Source organism: Canis lupus, chromosome 12 (genome assembly GCF_003254725.2).
Source record: "Canis lupus dingo isolate Sandy chromosome 12, ASM325472v2, whole genome shotgun sequence".
NCBI lineage: Eukaryota > Metazoa > Chordata > Mammalia > Carnivora > Canidae > Canis > Canis lupus.
Window position 1 is genome coordinate 20,659,831 of NC_064254.1, and position 17,017 is coordinate 20,676,847.

Sequence of the window (17,017 nt, forward strand, 5' to 3'; positions counted from 1 at the left end):
ATCAAGAGTACCCTTCTCACCTCAAATTCCTTAATTTAATCACAGCTGCAGTCTCTTTTGCCATATGTGGTAACATTCAGAGGTCCAGGGACCTGATACCTTTGGGGGATATTATTTAGCCTATTACTCCCCAACATAAGGCCCAAAGCCTTTCACACAATCATCTGAATCATTGAGCAATGCTTTTCATTCATTTAAAGTTGAGTGTTTTAGGAATGGAATCAGAAGTCTGTGCTTATTTACCAATGAACAAGGGCATTCCTCTTTGAAGTACAGAGAAGATTTCTAATTTTGCAGTGGGCAAGACTTCACAATTCTGACTGAAATCCCTGAATATATGACATTAGCATATGGAGAATCCATACTGTGTAGAACAGGGGTTGCAAACCAGCAGCCTGAGAACTGAATTTAGAGGTATGCTTTGAGTCTATATTTAAAAATAGTATCTCTCATATAAAAATGAGATCTAGGGCTTCTCTGGAAAAACTGAAGAGCTAATAACAGGATCTCCTTAGCTTTCCATGGTAATAAAGAACTAGAGAAACATCACCATCTTTTTAGAATGAGCAAGGGTCTCCATGCTCATCACAATCCCCAACCTGCCTGTTGTCCCTAAACGGTTACCACAATGGTTGCTAATATTTTTAGTTGTCATTTATTTTTGTACCTTTGCATCACTGGTTTCACTGGAAGAAAAATATTTCTGTTTCTTTTTTTTTTAGTTTTTATTTATTTATGATAGTCACAGAGAGAGAGAGAGAGAGGCAGAGACACAGGCAGAGAGAGAAGCAGGCTCCATGCACCGGGAGCCCGACGTGGGATTCGATCCTGGGTCTCCAGGATCGCGCCCTGGGCCAAAGGCAGGCGCCAAACCGCTGCGCCACCCAGGGATCCCTATTTCTCTGTCTATACCTCTACCAAAAGTGACAAAGTAAAAGCCTGAAAACTGCTCATGTTTGAAGAAAAACTGGAGAAGAAAATAATTTTTTTTTTTTAAAGAGAAGAACATTCCTTTACTGTTTCACAAGCACATATCCAGCTTCTCTGAGTCTTTTACATTTCTTCCTCTGCCTCTGACAGCATTTGAATTCACAGCTCCAGGTACAGATCTCCTGAGAAGGGAATGGAATACAGCAGCCCATCCTTTAACTTGGGAATTAGCTAACTTGCTGTTGGGCAGTATTCTAAATACTGCTCTGACTCTAAGAATTAACTTGGATAAAGCACTCACTAGAATTAATCCACACTTAGCTTCCTAATACATCAAATAAACCAAAAGGATAGTAATGATAATAATTTAAATACTTGATAGGTGTACAGTACTATCATAAGTGCTTTGCATATATTAACCCATTCAATTCTCAACATTCTACCAGTAGGCACTACTATTACCCCTATTTTACAGATAAGGAAACTGAGGTACAAGCAACTTGCCCTTAGTACTACTGTGCTCACCAACTCCCCTCTCGCCAATTTTCTAGATAAGGAAACTGAGACATAGTGACTTGCCCAAGGTTATATAACTAATAAGTTATAGAACTAAGATAGGAACCCAGGCCGACTGCACCAAACTCAAAAGAAAGGTTGCAAAAGATCCAAAGATCATGAAATCTTTTGAGGATCTGAGAATGAGAGGAATTTAGAAGCACTCTGTAGCTCAAAGTCCAAATATGGAAACCAGTGATGTAGCCATGGTCTAGTTGGCCTCATTCTGCAATCAAACATCAGGGAACCCAGCAAGGGACCTCACCAGCACTGACTGTCTACAATGGAGGCAAAGTGAATGCAGAGAAAGAGGGACTGGGTCCCAGTTTCAGCTCATAAGCATTGTCACATAGACTGAGCTCACAGGCTTGTTGACTGCTTTTAAATAGCAAATGATGTAGTGATGTTTCAATGCCTTTACCTGTCCTGCAGAACAATCACCATCTCCTTGATTTTTGTGTTTTTTTTAAAGAAAAAGTTTTTATTTATTATTTTTTGAATTTATTTAAATTTTTTTTTTTAGTAATTTGTTCTAAACATGGGACTTGAACTCAAGACATCAGGATCAAGAGTCAGTTGCTTTACTAACTGTACCAGCCAGGACCCCTGCTTCTTGCGTTTTTAACACTGAGTATCAGGAGCTGGCCTCTGCCTTAATCATGAGACCCACCCGGGATAGGAAACCCTGACCACCCATGCTCATACCACTTGGTCAAAGTCACTGTTGTTGGGATCATTTAGTGTTCTTTTAATATATATATATATATATATATATATATATATATATATATTTTTTTTTTTTTTTTTTTTTTTTTTTAAGATTTTATTTATTTATTTGAAGACAGAGAGCACACAAGCGGGGCGGGGGCGGGAAGCAGAGGTAAAGGGAGAGGGAGAAGCAGGCTTCCGGCTGAGCAGGGAGCCCAATGCAGGGCTTGATCCCAGGATCCTGAGATCATGACCTGAGCCAAAGGCAAATGCTCAACTGACTGGGCCACCCAGGCACCCATGTAGTGTTCTTTCTAAAGACACTCTTTTTAATTCAAACAGAATTAATTTTTCTGTGACTGTCACATATTGTAGATCACCCAAAACCGTTATTCTGGCAAAAGCTGAGATGCTCTTGATACATCCATTTTTTGCAACACATCTAGTCTTTCGATGAACACTAAACAGAAGTCTTTTCTCCCACAACGCTACTTGATACACATGCAATATGTTCTGGGTCCAATTTCTTGATTTTCCTTTACAGAATACAAAGCACAGTATATAGAGAGAATGGGATATAAAATATACATCATTTGTAAGGCAACAGTTTGATCATTTAAATCACTACTCTGAGTATTTGCTCAATCTAGTCCAGATCACATGGGTAGGGCCACAGACACCAACCCCTGTGACTCAGAGTACCTCTCAGTCCTTAGGCTTACTTTCCATGAAATTGGGACATTGGATTTGACGAACTAAGGTGGTTTCCTGCTTTAATGATGTGTGATTCCATGACTCCATGTCAGGACTCAAGTTAGTCTTGTCTAAGAAAAAAACCAGACCAATGCTTCCAGTTTTGCCATCATGCACAAAAGCTAGCAAAGGGAAGGTTGTAGCCCAGAGGGACCCCGTATGCTATACGACATCTCTCTTTTAGAGTGGGACAGTACCCTACTGACACAGCCAGGCCCCCAAATCAGAATCTACGTCTTCCCTTCCCTCTTAGCCCAACCAACTCAAACATCACCTCAAGAGCCTTTCATTCCAACCTGTAACAATGGACCCAGCTAATGGCTCTTTCCTCAGCCACCACAGAACTCTGTCCCCACCTCACGGCCAGCCCTTCCCTCTGCATTAGTGGGGACACTCACCACACTTCCTTCATCTCTGTGTCCTCACACCTCACATTCTATTTGCACACAGTAGGCATTCATTGTTCGAATGGTCAAAATTTGAATTTTAGTCTTTGCTCTCTATTTCCAGTACCACCCTTGGTACAGGATCTCCAAACACAGTGCCATTTCTTCATGTGCAAAATAATGATAATCAATTTGTTTGACCTGACCACAAATGCTCTGAAATTCTAAGATGAAAGAATAGTAGATGCCATAGAAAGGCTAATGCAGGCTGGCTGCCAGGGGCCCTCCCACCACAACACTGGAATTCCTGTGTCTCAGGGAATCACAGAAAGGCCCCCTTTCTGTTATCAGATCAAGCCTTAGGCCTTCGGGCAAGGGCATATTCAATGAACACGGAAATACAGCTCTATTTTGCTTTCAGTCTTTGAAACAAATGTCATGGTTTCTCTGGCTAGGTGACATGGGGAAAACCTTCCTGCGATCCGCCCCAAATCCCTCCCTTCGGCTTCAATCCCCAGTGGAGGCAAACAACATCTGCTCATGGCCAGCAGCTCATACTGGGTATACCCTGCTCATTCACAGCCTGGAAAACAGGCTGGAGGCAAGGGACAATGGTAGTCCATTCTTCATTTTGAAACTTGGATGGTCATGGAATAAATGTCACAATCACTAATTTTTTAAGAGAAGAGGCAGAAAATTGTGCACAAACTTGGTCTTGTCTGGGAACTGCGGTTCACTGGCTCTGCTAAATTCAGACCCTTCTGAGCTGCTTTTCTTGCTCAGCCTTAATCATTTTAACACTGAAACTCACCTGTCCTCATAGGAAAGCTGAATTATGCACAAAATCATCAAATGGCCCTTCTATGGCACTCCAGAGTTCCATTTTATTTTATCCTGTAGGTAATTACACATCGGATTCTAGGTTCTAATGTGTCATAATTTCACAAGAGTTAAGCTAATACTGTTAATTTACTTCAAAAGGGTTCTAAAAATAGTACATCTGTGTTTATATTTTTCTCTCTGGGGCCTACTCTTTCTGCTCATATTCATTTCAGCAAAAATGCTTCTAAGTACTTGCCTCTTGGATTAGGGATCCTTTCTGCACTGGGGACAGCAGCTAGAAGGCCAAAAGAACTTTCTTTATATGGAATTTGCTTTGCTTTTACCTCAGCGAAGGAGTGCATTAAAGATGCCTTTGGCTCTTGCATCAACTGGAGAGAGTGGAAAAGAAAATTAGGTAGCTGGTGCACCTCTGCTATTCCCCAGAAACTGTTCCATGGCTCTCCCTCCTCCTCCTCCCTCAATCCCACTTCTGAGCAAAAGAACTCCTTCTGCACCAGGGTCCTTAATACCATGAGAAGGATCCACAGCTTCTATTGCTTCACCTACAGTACCAAAAGGGCACTCCTGTCCGGAGCCAAAAAAAGTCTTCAGTCACTTGTAGATTATTTCTAAATGAGGGCACATCACTAGCAGTGGCTCAGGCAGACCGTAAAGAACTGAAGTTAGTGTGAAATGCTGAAGAGCTAGAGGAACAATACCTTTACCCTTGACTCATGTGAAAAACTATGGATGAGCTGCGGGCACAGTTCCCCCAAGCTTAACAATATTGCTGTCAAGGGATGCCTGCGTGGCTCAGTGGTTCAGCGTCTGCCTTTGGCTCAGGGTGTGATCCCAGGGTCCCGGGATGGAGTCCTGCATCGGGACTCTGCATGGAGCCTGCTTCTCCTTCTGCCTGTGTCTCTGCCTCTCTCTCTCTCTGTCATGAATAAATAAATAAATGAGTTAATAAATAAATAAATAAATCTATCTATCTTTAAAAACAAAACAAAACAAAAAACAATGATAGCTGTCGAGGGTGGCAGCAGTCAGAGCCCAGCTGCCTGCCTGATTGCCACCTCGTGATTGAAGTGGGGGGGCAGGGTTGGGTGAGGTGAAGATGGGGAGAGTGAATGAGAACATATATGAGAACATGTATCTCTAGTGCTGTGCAACTATGACAGCACCTTTAACCCAGGAGCTGATCTCACTCAACGGAAGGTGCTTCACTGTTATGCAACAAACAAATCAGTAAGACACACCAAAGAGGTAAAGGCTTAATATAAAAATAAAATAGGGCAGGGGTCAGCAAGCGTTTTCTGTGCAAGGCTAGTAACTACTTTAGGCTTTGAGGGCTATGTCTCTGCACAACCACTCAACTCCACCAACGTAGCACCAAAGCAATCATAGAATGTAAATAAACGGACTGTGTCCCCATAAAGACTATTTAAAAAAGCAGGGAGCAGGTAAATTATGCCTACAAAGCATAATCTGTCTACCCCTGAAACAGGAAATCTGCACATAAACAAACATTTTAGCACTCTCTATGTAAGCCTCATGTACCCTGGGCTTATAGGGTTAGATAAACTGTGCTTCTCCCAAGAATATAAATGCCTTGAGGGCGCAATTTTTATTCAGTTTTTAACTGTATTCCCAGCACCGAGACAGGGATCAGGCATGCAGTTGACACAAATCAAAATAGTTGCTCACAATAGACATTTGTTGAAAAAATAAATTAATGAATGAGCACATTATGTGTCTGTAAAGGATAATTTTGACTATTGGTGATTTTTCTGTACCATCAACCCCATTCCCACTGCCATTCCATCCCCTTGTGCCTCCCTTCTTTGCAAAATTGGACAATTATATAGGGACCTGGGCAAAAAATTATGAATCCTTTAAAAACTTTTTAAAAAAGTTTTATTTATTTATTCATGAGAGATACACACACAGAGAGAGAGAGAGAGAGGCAGAGACACAGGCAGAGGGAAAAGCAGGCTCCCTGTAGGGAGCCCGATGTGGGACTCGATCCTGGGACTCCAGGATCACACCCTGAGCCGAAGGCAGATGCTCAACCACTGAGCCACCCAGGCATTCCTCCTTCCATAAATTTTTATACAAATTTATGAAAACACTTGCTTTTTTTTTTTTTAACACTTGCCTTTTAATAGCTAGGGTAACATGCAGGAATATATATCTTTTTTCTCACTCAGTTTTATCTAAGTTAAATCAATCTTTAATAAATTTACTTGCAGAGCAAAGGCAGTGTACAAGAGGCCAAAGGCATTAATTATTATCTTCTGGGAACTACAGGTTCATACAGATAGTAACTTTTGTGATATGGTCAAATATATAGTTGGACGTTACAACATAATACTTTACCCTTGGCTCTGGGACATTATCTTTCATAGTAACCATAAGGGCAGTCACGTGTTATCAGCACTTTATCACAGGTCATATTACACCTACAGAAAGGTAAAATATGACTCGCATTGATCTTGTCTCAGAAATATGGGGGATCACAAGTTCTTGGCCATCACTGTACATTTATCAAGTGGCTGCCAACAGCCCTGGCCATGGTGGAAAAAGTACCAAAGGAAATGTGAAGCACTACTGTGGCCCTTCTATTTTAAAAACCTGAGTTAAGACAACAAACCTAAAACTCCAGAAAAATTTAAAGTATGATAATAAATAACCTAGTATTAATCCATATAGATTGAATGCTAAGCTTGATAGGACCTAAATTCAACATGGATATAGCATCAGACTTTAGACTACAGAATTTGATTTTTTTTTTCTATAAAGGACCTTAATGATGATCCAATACCTTCACTTTACTGATGTGATCTAGAGACCCAATTAATACAAAAAGAATCTTTGTTATCTTCAGAGTAGCATATTTTTTAATGTGTGAATGTAAGAAGTGTTCTAGTAGTCTTTTAAAAGTATTTATAAGGGCACCTGGGTGGCTCAGTGGTTGCGTGTCTGCCGTCGGCTCAGGGCGTGATCCTGGGATGGAGTGCTGCATCAGGATCCCCTTAGGGAGCCTGCTTCTCCCTCTACCTAGGTCTCTGTCTCTCTTTGTGTCTCTTCTGAATAAATAAGTAAATAAAAATATTTAAAAAATAAAATAAAAGCATGTATATACTTTTGCAGAAAGTATATAAATGTATAATTAATCCTGAACCACATATTTAAAAGAAGAGGGGCAGATGATGTGCTTTCTTCAAACTCTGAGACAACTTCACCCATCCACACATACAGGGCTTGATCTCACCTGCACAGGTGAGCCCGACCACAAACACTCTTTCTATGAAGGTTTCGACTTTCAAAGCACAGTGAGTCAGTGCCTGACTCACTAGTGCAAGGACACTTGTTTCCTTGCAAGGAAATAAGGAATGGAAGCTTTCCACTTCCATTGCCATCACAATCCAATACTGGATTGAGTATTTCCCTGGGATCGGCTGAACAGCAGTATTTTCCTAACAAACATCACACAGCACCTCACTAGGTACAGAGGGGTTAAGCGTGAATGTCCACATCAACTTTCTTTACCATCTTGCAAAGACCTGTGCTGCTGCTTTTACTTCTCTGGCTGCAAGTGAAGACATCTCTGATTTCTTCAAGCCATAACACTCAACACTGTAATGCAATTTGCCCCACAAAATGACTTGCTTTACCAAATTGCTTTTATGAGGTAATTTTCCAGAACATACATGTATTGATAAGAATAGGAGAACTGTTTCAGGGTAAGCACAGTCACAACCTAGGATATGGTTGCATCATAACCCCCAATGTGTGTGTGTGTGTTTGTGTGTGTGTGTGTGTAAGCTGTCCTGCATACACCTCTGCACATTCTCCCAGCCAACCACATCAGCCACAAGCATTGAGGTCTGCTGAGAGGAAAGTTCTAGTCCTCCAGTTGTTGTATACCCCTCTAGGACACTGGTTGGCAAGGACCGTCAGTGAGAAGATTTATGGTTTAAGAGAGCCCTAGTCACAGGCTGATAGATCAACACACACAGAAAGGTCACTGTACCCAGAATTCTGACAAGAAAGCACCGGGCAAGAAGTCCTGCCATAAATACACTCACACATACCACACGAACAGAAAAATAGAAGGGCTAGGTACCACTCCAATTCAGCAAGATCCTGCAAAATGAAATGAAGGAGCTTTCTGCAAGAGAAGCAATGAGAGAAAACACACACACACACACACACACACACACACACACACACACAACTAGAAGGCAGTAGTATTCCTGGCAAGGTTCAGCTGGAAAAACAGCAACAGATCTCAGAAGCAGAGCTGTAGCCAGGAATAAGCTCAGCTTAAGCCATGTTCAGTAATGCCAGGATAACACTCCTGGAGGATTCAAAGACGGGCTGCCCTCTCCTCTGGGCCTCCAAGCTGAGCCATGACCTGTAGTCTACCACAAGTCACTCAACAAATACCAAATTCGTCCTAAATGTTCCAGCCCCTTGAGTCACTGCGGAGAGAAGAGGGGATTTCAGTCAGGAGGATGTCAGGCACTGCTGAGGCAATATAGACCATCTTCACACCACCCACCACATGCTGAGGAGACATTTCCCCTCCTTTCAAATGGTAGGAGAATCCCACAAGGCCACAGGAGTAATAAGTGGAGTCAGGCCCTGACCTCAATTCTGATTCCAAAGCCCAAGACGTCACATTACTACCCATAAACTATGGCTTCTGTCCTAAAGAGGCTTAAAATAATCTAAACCAATTAGAGATCAATACAGCCAATATAATGAAGGATTACAAACAAGTATCTTAAGATTTTAAAGAGAAGAGAGGGGAGCCTGGTTGGTTTAGTCCGGGGAGATGTGGGAGTCTTGATCTCAGGGTCATCAGATCAAGCTCCATGTTGGGTGTACAGATTACTTACAAAAAAAAGAGAAGGGATCCCTGGGTGGCGCAGCGGTTTGGCGCCTGCCTTTGGCCCAGGGCGCGATCCTGGAGACCCAGGATCCAATCCCACGTCGGGCTCCTGGTGCATGGAGCCTGCTTCTCCCTCTGCCTATGTCTCTGCCTCTCTCTCTCTCTCTCTCTCTCATAAATAAATAAAAAATAAAAAATAAAAAAAGAAGAAGAGAAGAGAAATAAGTAGTTAGAGAAGACATTAGGGAAGAAGGAGGGTGTGGGCTCCTTCTCAGAGGATGGGTAAGATTTGCCCAGGGAGAGTAGGGAGGAGGGTGGGGGTTTCTAGGGGAGCAATCTGAGCAGTGACACTGCAGTGGGAATGAAGCCATCCCCCTTAACAGGACAGCAAGACCAAACTGCATAAAGCATGGAGATATAAACTGAGCTGAAAATAGGATTTAGATAGGAGGGGTGAGGCCTGATTATGAAGGCCTTGAAAAATCAGGCAAATTATTTTAGACTTGTTACAGCAAATGGAGAGGAACTAAAGGTTGCAAGGCAAGGAGAGAGTTGAGGAAGTGATAGTTTAAAAAAATTAGATGGACAACAAAGGCTGAAGAGACCAGAAAGAGGAGCATCTCATTCATTCATTCATTCATTCATTCATTCAGCAAACAGACACTGAGGGCTTATTAAAAAAGCCACGCTTGGGTGGCCAGTAAGAGGCTGCTCCAGTCTGCAGGAGAGGAAGGGTGAGGTTCTGGATGGAGGCAGGGATCTGTATAAATCACGTTTCAAAGGTCTTGATGACTCACTGATATAAAGAATGGAGGAAATAAAGGAAAGAAATGGTTACAGATAATTCCAAAGGTTCAAGATTGACATGATTTCCACCTTTACTAGAAACCTCAAAAAGCTCTGCGAATAAAACAATGAAAGTACAAAGAACTTTTATGATGTTGAACAGAAAAGGAAACCCGGCAAAAACCTGTTCTATATCCTGCCAGCTCATTTACACATAGTCTGTAGGTAAGAAACTTCAGTGAGAAAAACCACTTCTGTGTGACTAAATGCTGCATTCCCTTGACAAGAAGCACAGACCTCTGCCTCCTCAGACAGGCTCCATCAACCCTCCACTATATCCCTCCATCATCTAAACTAAACCGATCTCATTAAGAAACCTGGCTGCTCACTCCTGCCCAGCTAACAGCTTTGACTTTGGAGAAGGGGCAAGCCAAAGTGGACAGGGTGGGAAACAGAAAGTTGGCACGGTCGGTGTAGGGTGCTGGACCTTAGAGAGGAGGCAATGGTACAGGATATCATTTTAAGTAGAAAACCCCAGCACTGGTCTCATTTCTACACCCACTTCCAGGACGATCACTGGTCCTCAGATAGGCAGGAAGGCCTTAAAGATTCCTTACCAAATTAAAAAAACAAGAAAAAGAAAGAAAGAGAGAGAGAGAAGGATTCTTTACCAAATTGCAGCACTTTATCCAGAAGTGATTTCGTATGTGCATATCTATGCATACATTTACTCCGAGTATGGCTGGTATACGGTTAAGCACAAATTCTTCTTAATTATTTATATGCTGATGACACAAATTTCAAGCTCATTTTAATGTCACATTCAGCAACAGTACAATTCATTATTGAGGCACATCCCGAAAGCCTACTCACTGGAAAATGCAAGAAATGAAAAGTGTAGCTATCAAACTTCTACTGCTACAAAGAGTGCTCTGGGCAACAAACAAACAAACAAACAACAACAACAACAAAAAAACCAAAAACAAAATAACAAAATCACACAAGAACGCAAGTCCCAATACCTTGGAGAAATCTAGACTTGCATGCACAATTCAAGGCAGTATTCTCTCAGCATAGCCCAGCTTTGGCAAAAGCAGATCTTTACTTGATTATAAGTAGGAATGAATACTTTTTTCTGCGGAATGATGCCTCCCACTACTTTTATGTTTAAAAGTAAGACCTCTCAATGGTAGTGTCCAAGTCAGATTTGAACAGGCACATTACAAAAGAAACGGTTGCTCTGGGTGGGGGGTGGAGGGGGGGGGAAGAAACCCTCTAACATCCGTCTCATTACATCTACTCAGGTTAAGAAGAAATCAGAGCAGAAAAACAAAAAACAAAAAACTGAAAAATGGTTGCACATACATGGGTGCGGATTCCTGCTAAGACCCCATATGGGACAGCCACAGGCCTAGTCAGGGAAATTCTAGGAACAAGTCCTCCACATCCCAGTTGGAAGGGGCTTCCACCTGGGCGGGGGGCTTCGCCGGCCGCAGCACCGGGAGGTAAACACCCCCCAAACCTTCCAGACTCCCGGCCATCCGGAGTTTCCACGCCGAGAGGGCGAGAGCCACACGACGGCGGAGAGAAACTACAGCCCAGCAGCGTCCCGGTCCCCTCCCAGCCCCGGCGGGGGCTCCGGGCGGCGGGGGCCCCGGGCGGCGGGGGCTCCGGGCGGGGGCCCCGGGCGGCGGCGCCTCGGCAGCTGCAGCCCTCCGCGCCCCGTGACAGGTCGCCCCGCACGAGCCCCTTGCCTCCCGGGCCCCACTTACCGGCGCCGCGGACGCAGGCGGGGGCCCGCCCCTGCGGTGAGCGCGGCTCCTGGGCGGCGGGGGCGCAGCGGCCCGGCCCGCAGGGCACCGGGGAGGGGGGCGACCGCCGCTAGGACCGGCCGCGCGGTCCGTGCGGGGACGCCAGGGCGCTCCGGAGGGTCGCACGGGCCGCGCGGCGCATGGTGGAGCAGCAGGAACCCGGCCGCTCTCCAGCCTCCGGCAGAAAAACAAACAAAAGGCAGGGAGGCTTCTAGCGGGGACGACCGGGCGCTTTCCCTGGGAAAAGTTACCCTGCAGCTCCCCTCGCCGGCCCTGCGCGTCCCTGCACCGCGTCCCGGCCGCCGCGGCCGACCGAGCCCGGGAGCCGCGCACCCGCCGACCACCCCGGCGCCCCGCCCCGCCCCGCCCCGCCCGGCCCCGCCCCCGCCCGGCCCCACTCACACGCCTTTTCTGCAGGTCGGCTGCATCCGGCATCAGGACGTAGAGCTGGAGGCCGTGCACACGGGTTCTGAGGACGTTTCATTACAGGCTGATGCTCATGGTGAAAAATCTTCTCCCCCGGCTTCAGCAAACGTAACCGGGGATGCACCTTGTCAATGAAATCAATGCCCCTGAAACGTTCCGCTCCAACATGGGGTATGATGGCAGATGGTGTTGGATTTTCCCCGCAATAAAATACATATAGATATACTTATATATATTTTATTTTTCATGAAAACGCAACGGATTGCCTGGGAGGATTCATTGGAACTTGAAGAGTTTTATAGGTAGCAACTTCCGTTTGAAAGACTGGATTGTCACCCAGGTGGGAAGCAGACTAGATAGTATCTAATGCAACAATTGTCCTCTGTGTGTAACAAGTTATATGCAATCTAATACTTGCACTGGTGTGTTAAACACACTCACTTGTGTCATAAATTATGTTGTAGACAGTACCTTAAATCATTCATATAAAGACGGTCCTGAAGTGACTTGAAAAAAAAAAAAAAAACTGCTTCAAGCCTCCCCCCCTTCACCCCCAACCCCGCATTTAAATTTAAACGATTGCCCCAAGACTTTCTATTTTTCAGAACTAGTTTAATGCCCATAGCAGAGGGGGCAACTTTACTTGGAGGCATCGTAATCATTTGGGGGCTTATGAAAACATTGCTGGGCCTTTTTCCCAGAATTCTGGTGCTGATGCTTTTGGTCCAGGGAACCATATTGCCCTAAGCAACACACTTTTCATCAATAAAGCAATAGCCCATTTACACATTGTGGGTCTTTCTCGGAGTTTAAATTTTCCAGCTCATCACCATATCGATTTTCTCTCCTTTTATTTTTGAATTCTAAGAACTCAAGGCATTTTTTTTTTCCCTAAAAGAATCTATATCAAAGACCTGAATCCCTCACTCTTCTTCCTCCTATTGAAAAAAACCTGCAAGATGCAAGATTTCCCTTCCCAAATGGGAAAGATCATCTGGCCTCTTGGCAAATGTATAACATTGATCTTTGTGTTTACCTATGTAACACCCAAACCATTTGGCAAACGAAAATTGAAAGTCTTTATCAACGAAAAGAGAGAGAGAGACAACAGGGGTAGCCTAACAAATTATATACTGCTCTGGTGAAGAGTGATTTTTAAAGTATCTAAAATTAACAGTTTTAGTCAAATTCAGTTGTCCGTGCAAGTCTACCCAGCAAATAGAGGGACTCTCTTGGTCTACCTTTAGCAAGGGTCCACTGAGCTAGTAAATGATTTAGGTCAGGAAAATTATAATCCTGTAAATATAATATAATAGGATGATACAAACCTGAGGTGTAGTGGATACAGCAGGTACTGGTCTAAAATAGAAAATTAGTAATTGAAACATAACAGCAGTTTAATAAAATAGGTGCTTAATTTATCCTAATTATAGGATACTAATTATTATTTTATTAAGCTTTATTATTAACTAGAATAGAAGTTATCTGTATTAACCAATATATCTTAAATTAGCAAACAACATGTTCAGTGAAATTGAGTAGTTCTGAAAAATTTCCATCTACCTCATTCTTCATTTGCAAAACTGATCTTTCGTGTTTGTGAATCACATTTATCAATCTCCGGTTATAAATCCTTACAACTGACCCCCCCCCCCCCCCATTTCAATTGCAAAATCCAATTTTAAAGAGGTCTTGGGAGGAAAGTCAAGTTTAAAAGACTTAAGTTTCCTTTAAAAATTAAAAACTTAAATTTTTTTGGCCTTCGTTAAACATGAAGGTACTTTTTCTAGGTGGCCGATTTGGGGGGCAAACAAGGGTGGATCCTAATAGTTAAAAATAGCTGGGCTTCCTTATTATAGCTCACCATTTTGCCATCTTCCCCCCGCCTTTTTCTTTTTTACTATTTTTCTGCTGAACGTACTGCATTTCTAATACCTCCAGAATATAATAGTGGATAAGAGGTTTAAACTCAGTGGGCTCCTTGAACTAGCGTCTTGGAAATCTGATCACTGTTAGTACCTGACGCCTGGTAGAAATCGTAGAAACTCAATGTTTGCCAAATGAAGATAAGAGCCTGTAAGAGCCTGTAGGTTTTCACAGAGCATACAAACTTCCGTACTGAAAATAAGGTAAAATGTGGAAAAATAATAAATTGCCTGATAGATTAGAGTGTCTTCTTAGGAAACAAAGTCGGGTGTTTGGCCTTTAAGAGGTGGGACTAGTATCGCAAGTAAGTTCCGGCGCTCCAGGCGGAACAGCGGACTACAAATCCCAGAGTACATCGCGGGCGCCGACGCCGCAGAACTGGCGTTTCAGGGCCTTAGGAGCCTCAACGTCTTTACCCCATTGCATGATGGGATCTGTAGTAAGACTTGCCTCGCGGTGTCACTACCCGCCTCCTGCTTCTCTCCTAAGCCTATCTTTTCCTCAACCTCCAGATCCATGCTTTCAAAAAGTTTAGTCATTGTAAGAGCCTGTGACTGTAGTGGAGTTTTACTGTTTCCCTGCATTCCTGGCATGGGACTCCAGACAGAACCCCCGAAAAGCGTGTTAGCGACCTTACCGAGCAGCAAGTGGATGCTCGACCTAAGGCAAGTTTGCGTTAGGGTCTCAACCCTAAATTTGAGTCATAAACGTTTTTTTAGATAATGTTTAGATAAAGTTTGCATTAAGGGGGTCACTGCGACACATACGTGGGCTCAAACTGGGGTCGGCGAAGTGGGGACCTGACGCAACGCCGCCTCGCAGGCAGGAGGCCGACGGCCCCGATCCCTCCACTAGGCAGCGCACGCGAGGCGGGGGTAGCAGTGAGGCGCACGCGGGCGGCGGCGGCGGCGGCGGCGGCGGCGGCGGCGGCGGCGGCGGCACTGCGCATGCTCAGTGCGTCGACCCAGGTTTCCGCAGTAGAGGGGGCAGCTCCGCCGCGGCGTCCGGGGTTTCCAGCAGCGCCGACGCTCGGTGCTCGCACGGTCCTCGGCCTCGGCTGGCAGCGGGCGTCCCTCCGCTCCGCGACTTCCCGGCCGTCGCTCTAGCGCGCCCGGATCTGGCCCCCTGCCCCGCGAAGATGGCTGCCGTACGCCGGGCCCGCAGTTACTGCCGCTGCCTGGTGCGCTTCTCCGACCGAGAACTCTGCTAAGCCCCGCTGCAGCAGACGGGCAGGAGTAGGCACCCGGACGCCCAGCGCACCTCCTCGGGGGAGCGGCGCGGAGGGGGCGCGGAGAGCCCCTCGCCCGCGGCCGGCTGCCCCGCCAGCATGGTAACCCGGCAGGGGGCTGGGGGGCGGGGGGCCCAGAGCGGCGCGAGTGCGGCGTGCAGAGGGGTCGGGCCTGGGAGGAGCCCCGAGAGAGCGGGAAGTGGAGCCGAGGAGTGGGAGCTGCTCGGCCGCCACCCGCCGCAGGGCCCTCGGCCTGAGCGGGAGGCGAGCGGGTGCCAGCCCTGACCGTGGCCGGGCCCCGGCGTGGGGCAGAGCGGGGGTGCGGGACGGCAGAGGAGGATGCCGCTTGTTGGTTGGCGGAGGACACTGAACCAGCCTTGCCCCTCTCGAGGGGTTTTATTAACAGCGGTGAGCATGGGTCGAGGTGAGCCGTTGCAGCGTCTGAAATCGGCGGGGGAGGGGGGGGAGGACGGAATGGGGAACCTGGCAACCCCACACACTTGTTGATTCCTACCCCCCCCCCCCCCCCAACACACACTCCGGAAAGCGGTACCAGTGGAGAACGCGTTCAGATCCTTTAAGGAGCACCTGGATTTAGGACGCACCTGCCCGCTGGCCCTGCGGCCCTGGAGGTGTGCGGTCTCACTCCGTAGCAGGGAGGGCCTGAGCAGCGTCAGCGCGGTCCGCAGGAAGACAGACGGAGTTAAGCTCCAGAAACCGACGACGCAAATTCCGCGGGACGATTGCATGCTGGAATCTTGTGGTCTCTGCCCTGTGCTGCCTTTCTTTGGTTTTGAAAAAATTTCCTCTCTGAGAAACTCATCTCTGGCTAGGATGAAATGAATCGAGTGTGAAGTGATACCAACTACTGAGTTCATCGCAGGCACACAAATATTTATTGAATAAAGGGATGGCTGAATGTATTTCATGAAGTTAACCTGGAGGCTAGAAAAAGCAGTAATGGACTGTGCCCTTAAGCTTTCAGAAGTAGTTTCCCTGATCAGGATTAAACACTTAACTTTTTTTTATATTTCATTAATCCCATGTGTAAAACAGGAGTAAAATGCCAGAGACACGAACTACTCAAGCGAAAGGTGCTGTTTAGGTCGGACTCAGTTGTGAAAATCTCTGGGTGACAGCTGGGACCTACTTCTTTCAAGTGGTATTTGAGTTGGCAAAATGTAGTAATACCCCTAATTTGATGTCTTTGTACTGCCAGAATTAAAGTCATAAAGGATTAAGAATTCAAGAATAACACAGGAACTCAGGGGAGAAGATGCTTTCTGTATCATAGATTTCTCATTTTTTTTTTCCCTTGAGGTATGCTCTGTGCGTCCACATGACTTTTTATTTGTTGATTCAGGCAATTTTTTGGAGCACTTATTAGCAGCCTGACATTGTGCTAGACCCCCCCCCCCCCCCCCCCCCGCACAACATTAGATATTTGGTATGACCAAATAAATCTCCCAAGGTGATTTATGGTAAACTTAACCATAGAATGTCAGCTATGAAAAGGGACCTCAGAGGTTGCCACATCCAACGCCCTCTCTTTACAGATGTGAAAGCTGAGGCCTAGATAGACTTTTACCATGACTCAAGCAATGTGTTTGGCCCTCTGAGATTACAGACATGACTGATCCTTGTTCCCAATGCACTAACTCTAGGGAAGAGACAAAATAACGTTAATGCAAGTGTTAGGTGCTTGATACAAGCACAAGTGTTGTAGGAAAACAAAGGCAATTGAGAGGATCAGAAAATGCTTCTTACTGAATAATCCCTGAGCTGA

General features: G+C 45.4%; 2 protein-coding genes and 1 long non-coding RNA gene across 4 annotated transcripts in view; 1 reads left to right on the forward strand and 2 right to left on the reverse strand.

Annotated features, from left to right (window-relative positions):
• The window catches only part of CILK1 (ciliogenesis associated kinase 1), a 57,627-nt gene extending 45,783 nt beyond the window's left edge, over window positions 1-11,844 (reverse strand). The window contains exon 1 of one of the 2 annotated variants that reach the window (XM_035697354.2): window positions 11,613-11,844. The gene's annotated coding sequence lies outside the window, so the exon portion shown is untranslated. The remainder of the gene's footprint in view (window positions 1-11,612) is intronic. The other variant, XM_025419035.3, reaches the window with a different exon arrangement.
• Window positions 11,845-12,058: 214 nt separating this feature from the next.
• On the reverse strand, window positions 12,059-14,865 carry LOC112641213 (uncharacterized). Its single transcript, XR_003124551.3, has 3 exons — window positions 14,097-14,865; window positions 13,406-13,436; window positions 12,059-12,201 (listed from the first exon to the last, which is right to left on the reverse strand). It is a non-coding gene; the product is annotated as an uncharacterized LOC112641213 (long non-coding RNA).
• A 57-nt stretch (window positions 14,866-14,922) lies between these two features.
• FBXO9 (F-box protein 9) overlaps window positions 14,923-17,017 on the forward strand; it is a gene marked incomplete at its 5' end in the record, with an annotated part of 48,681 nt that continues 46,586 nt past the window's right edge. Inside the window, 3 exon segments of the mRNA XM_049092607.1 lie at window positions 14,923-15,031; window positions 15,034-15,224; window positions 15,226-15,333. Coding sequence (XP_048948564.1) covers window positions 14,923-15,031; window positions 15,034-15,224; window positions 15,226-15,333 — 408 coding nt within the window.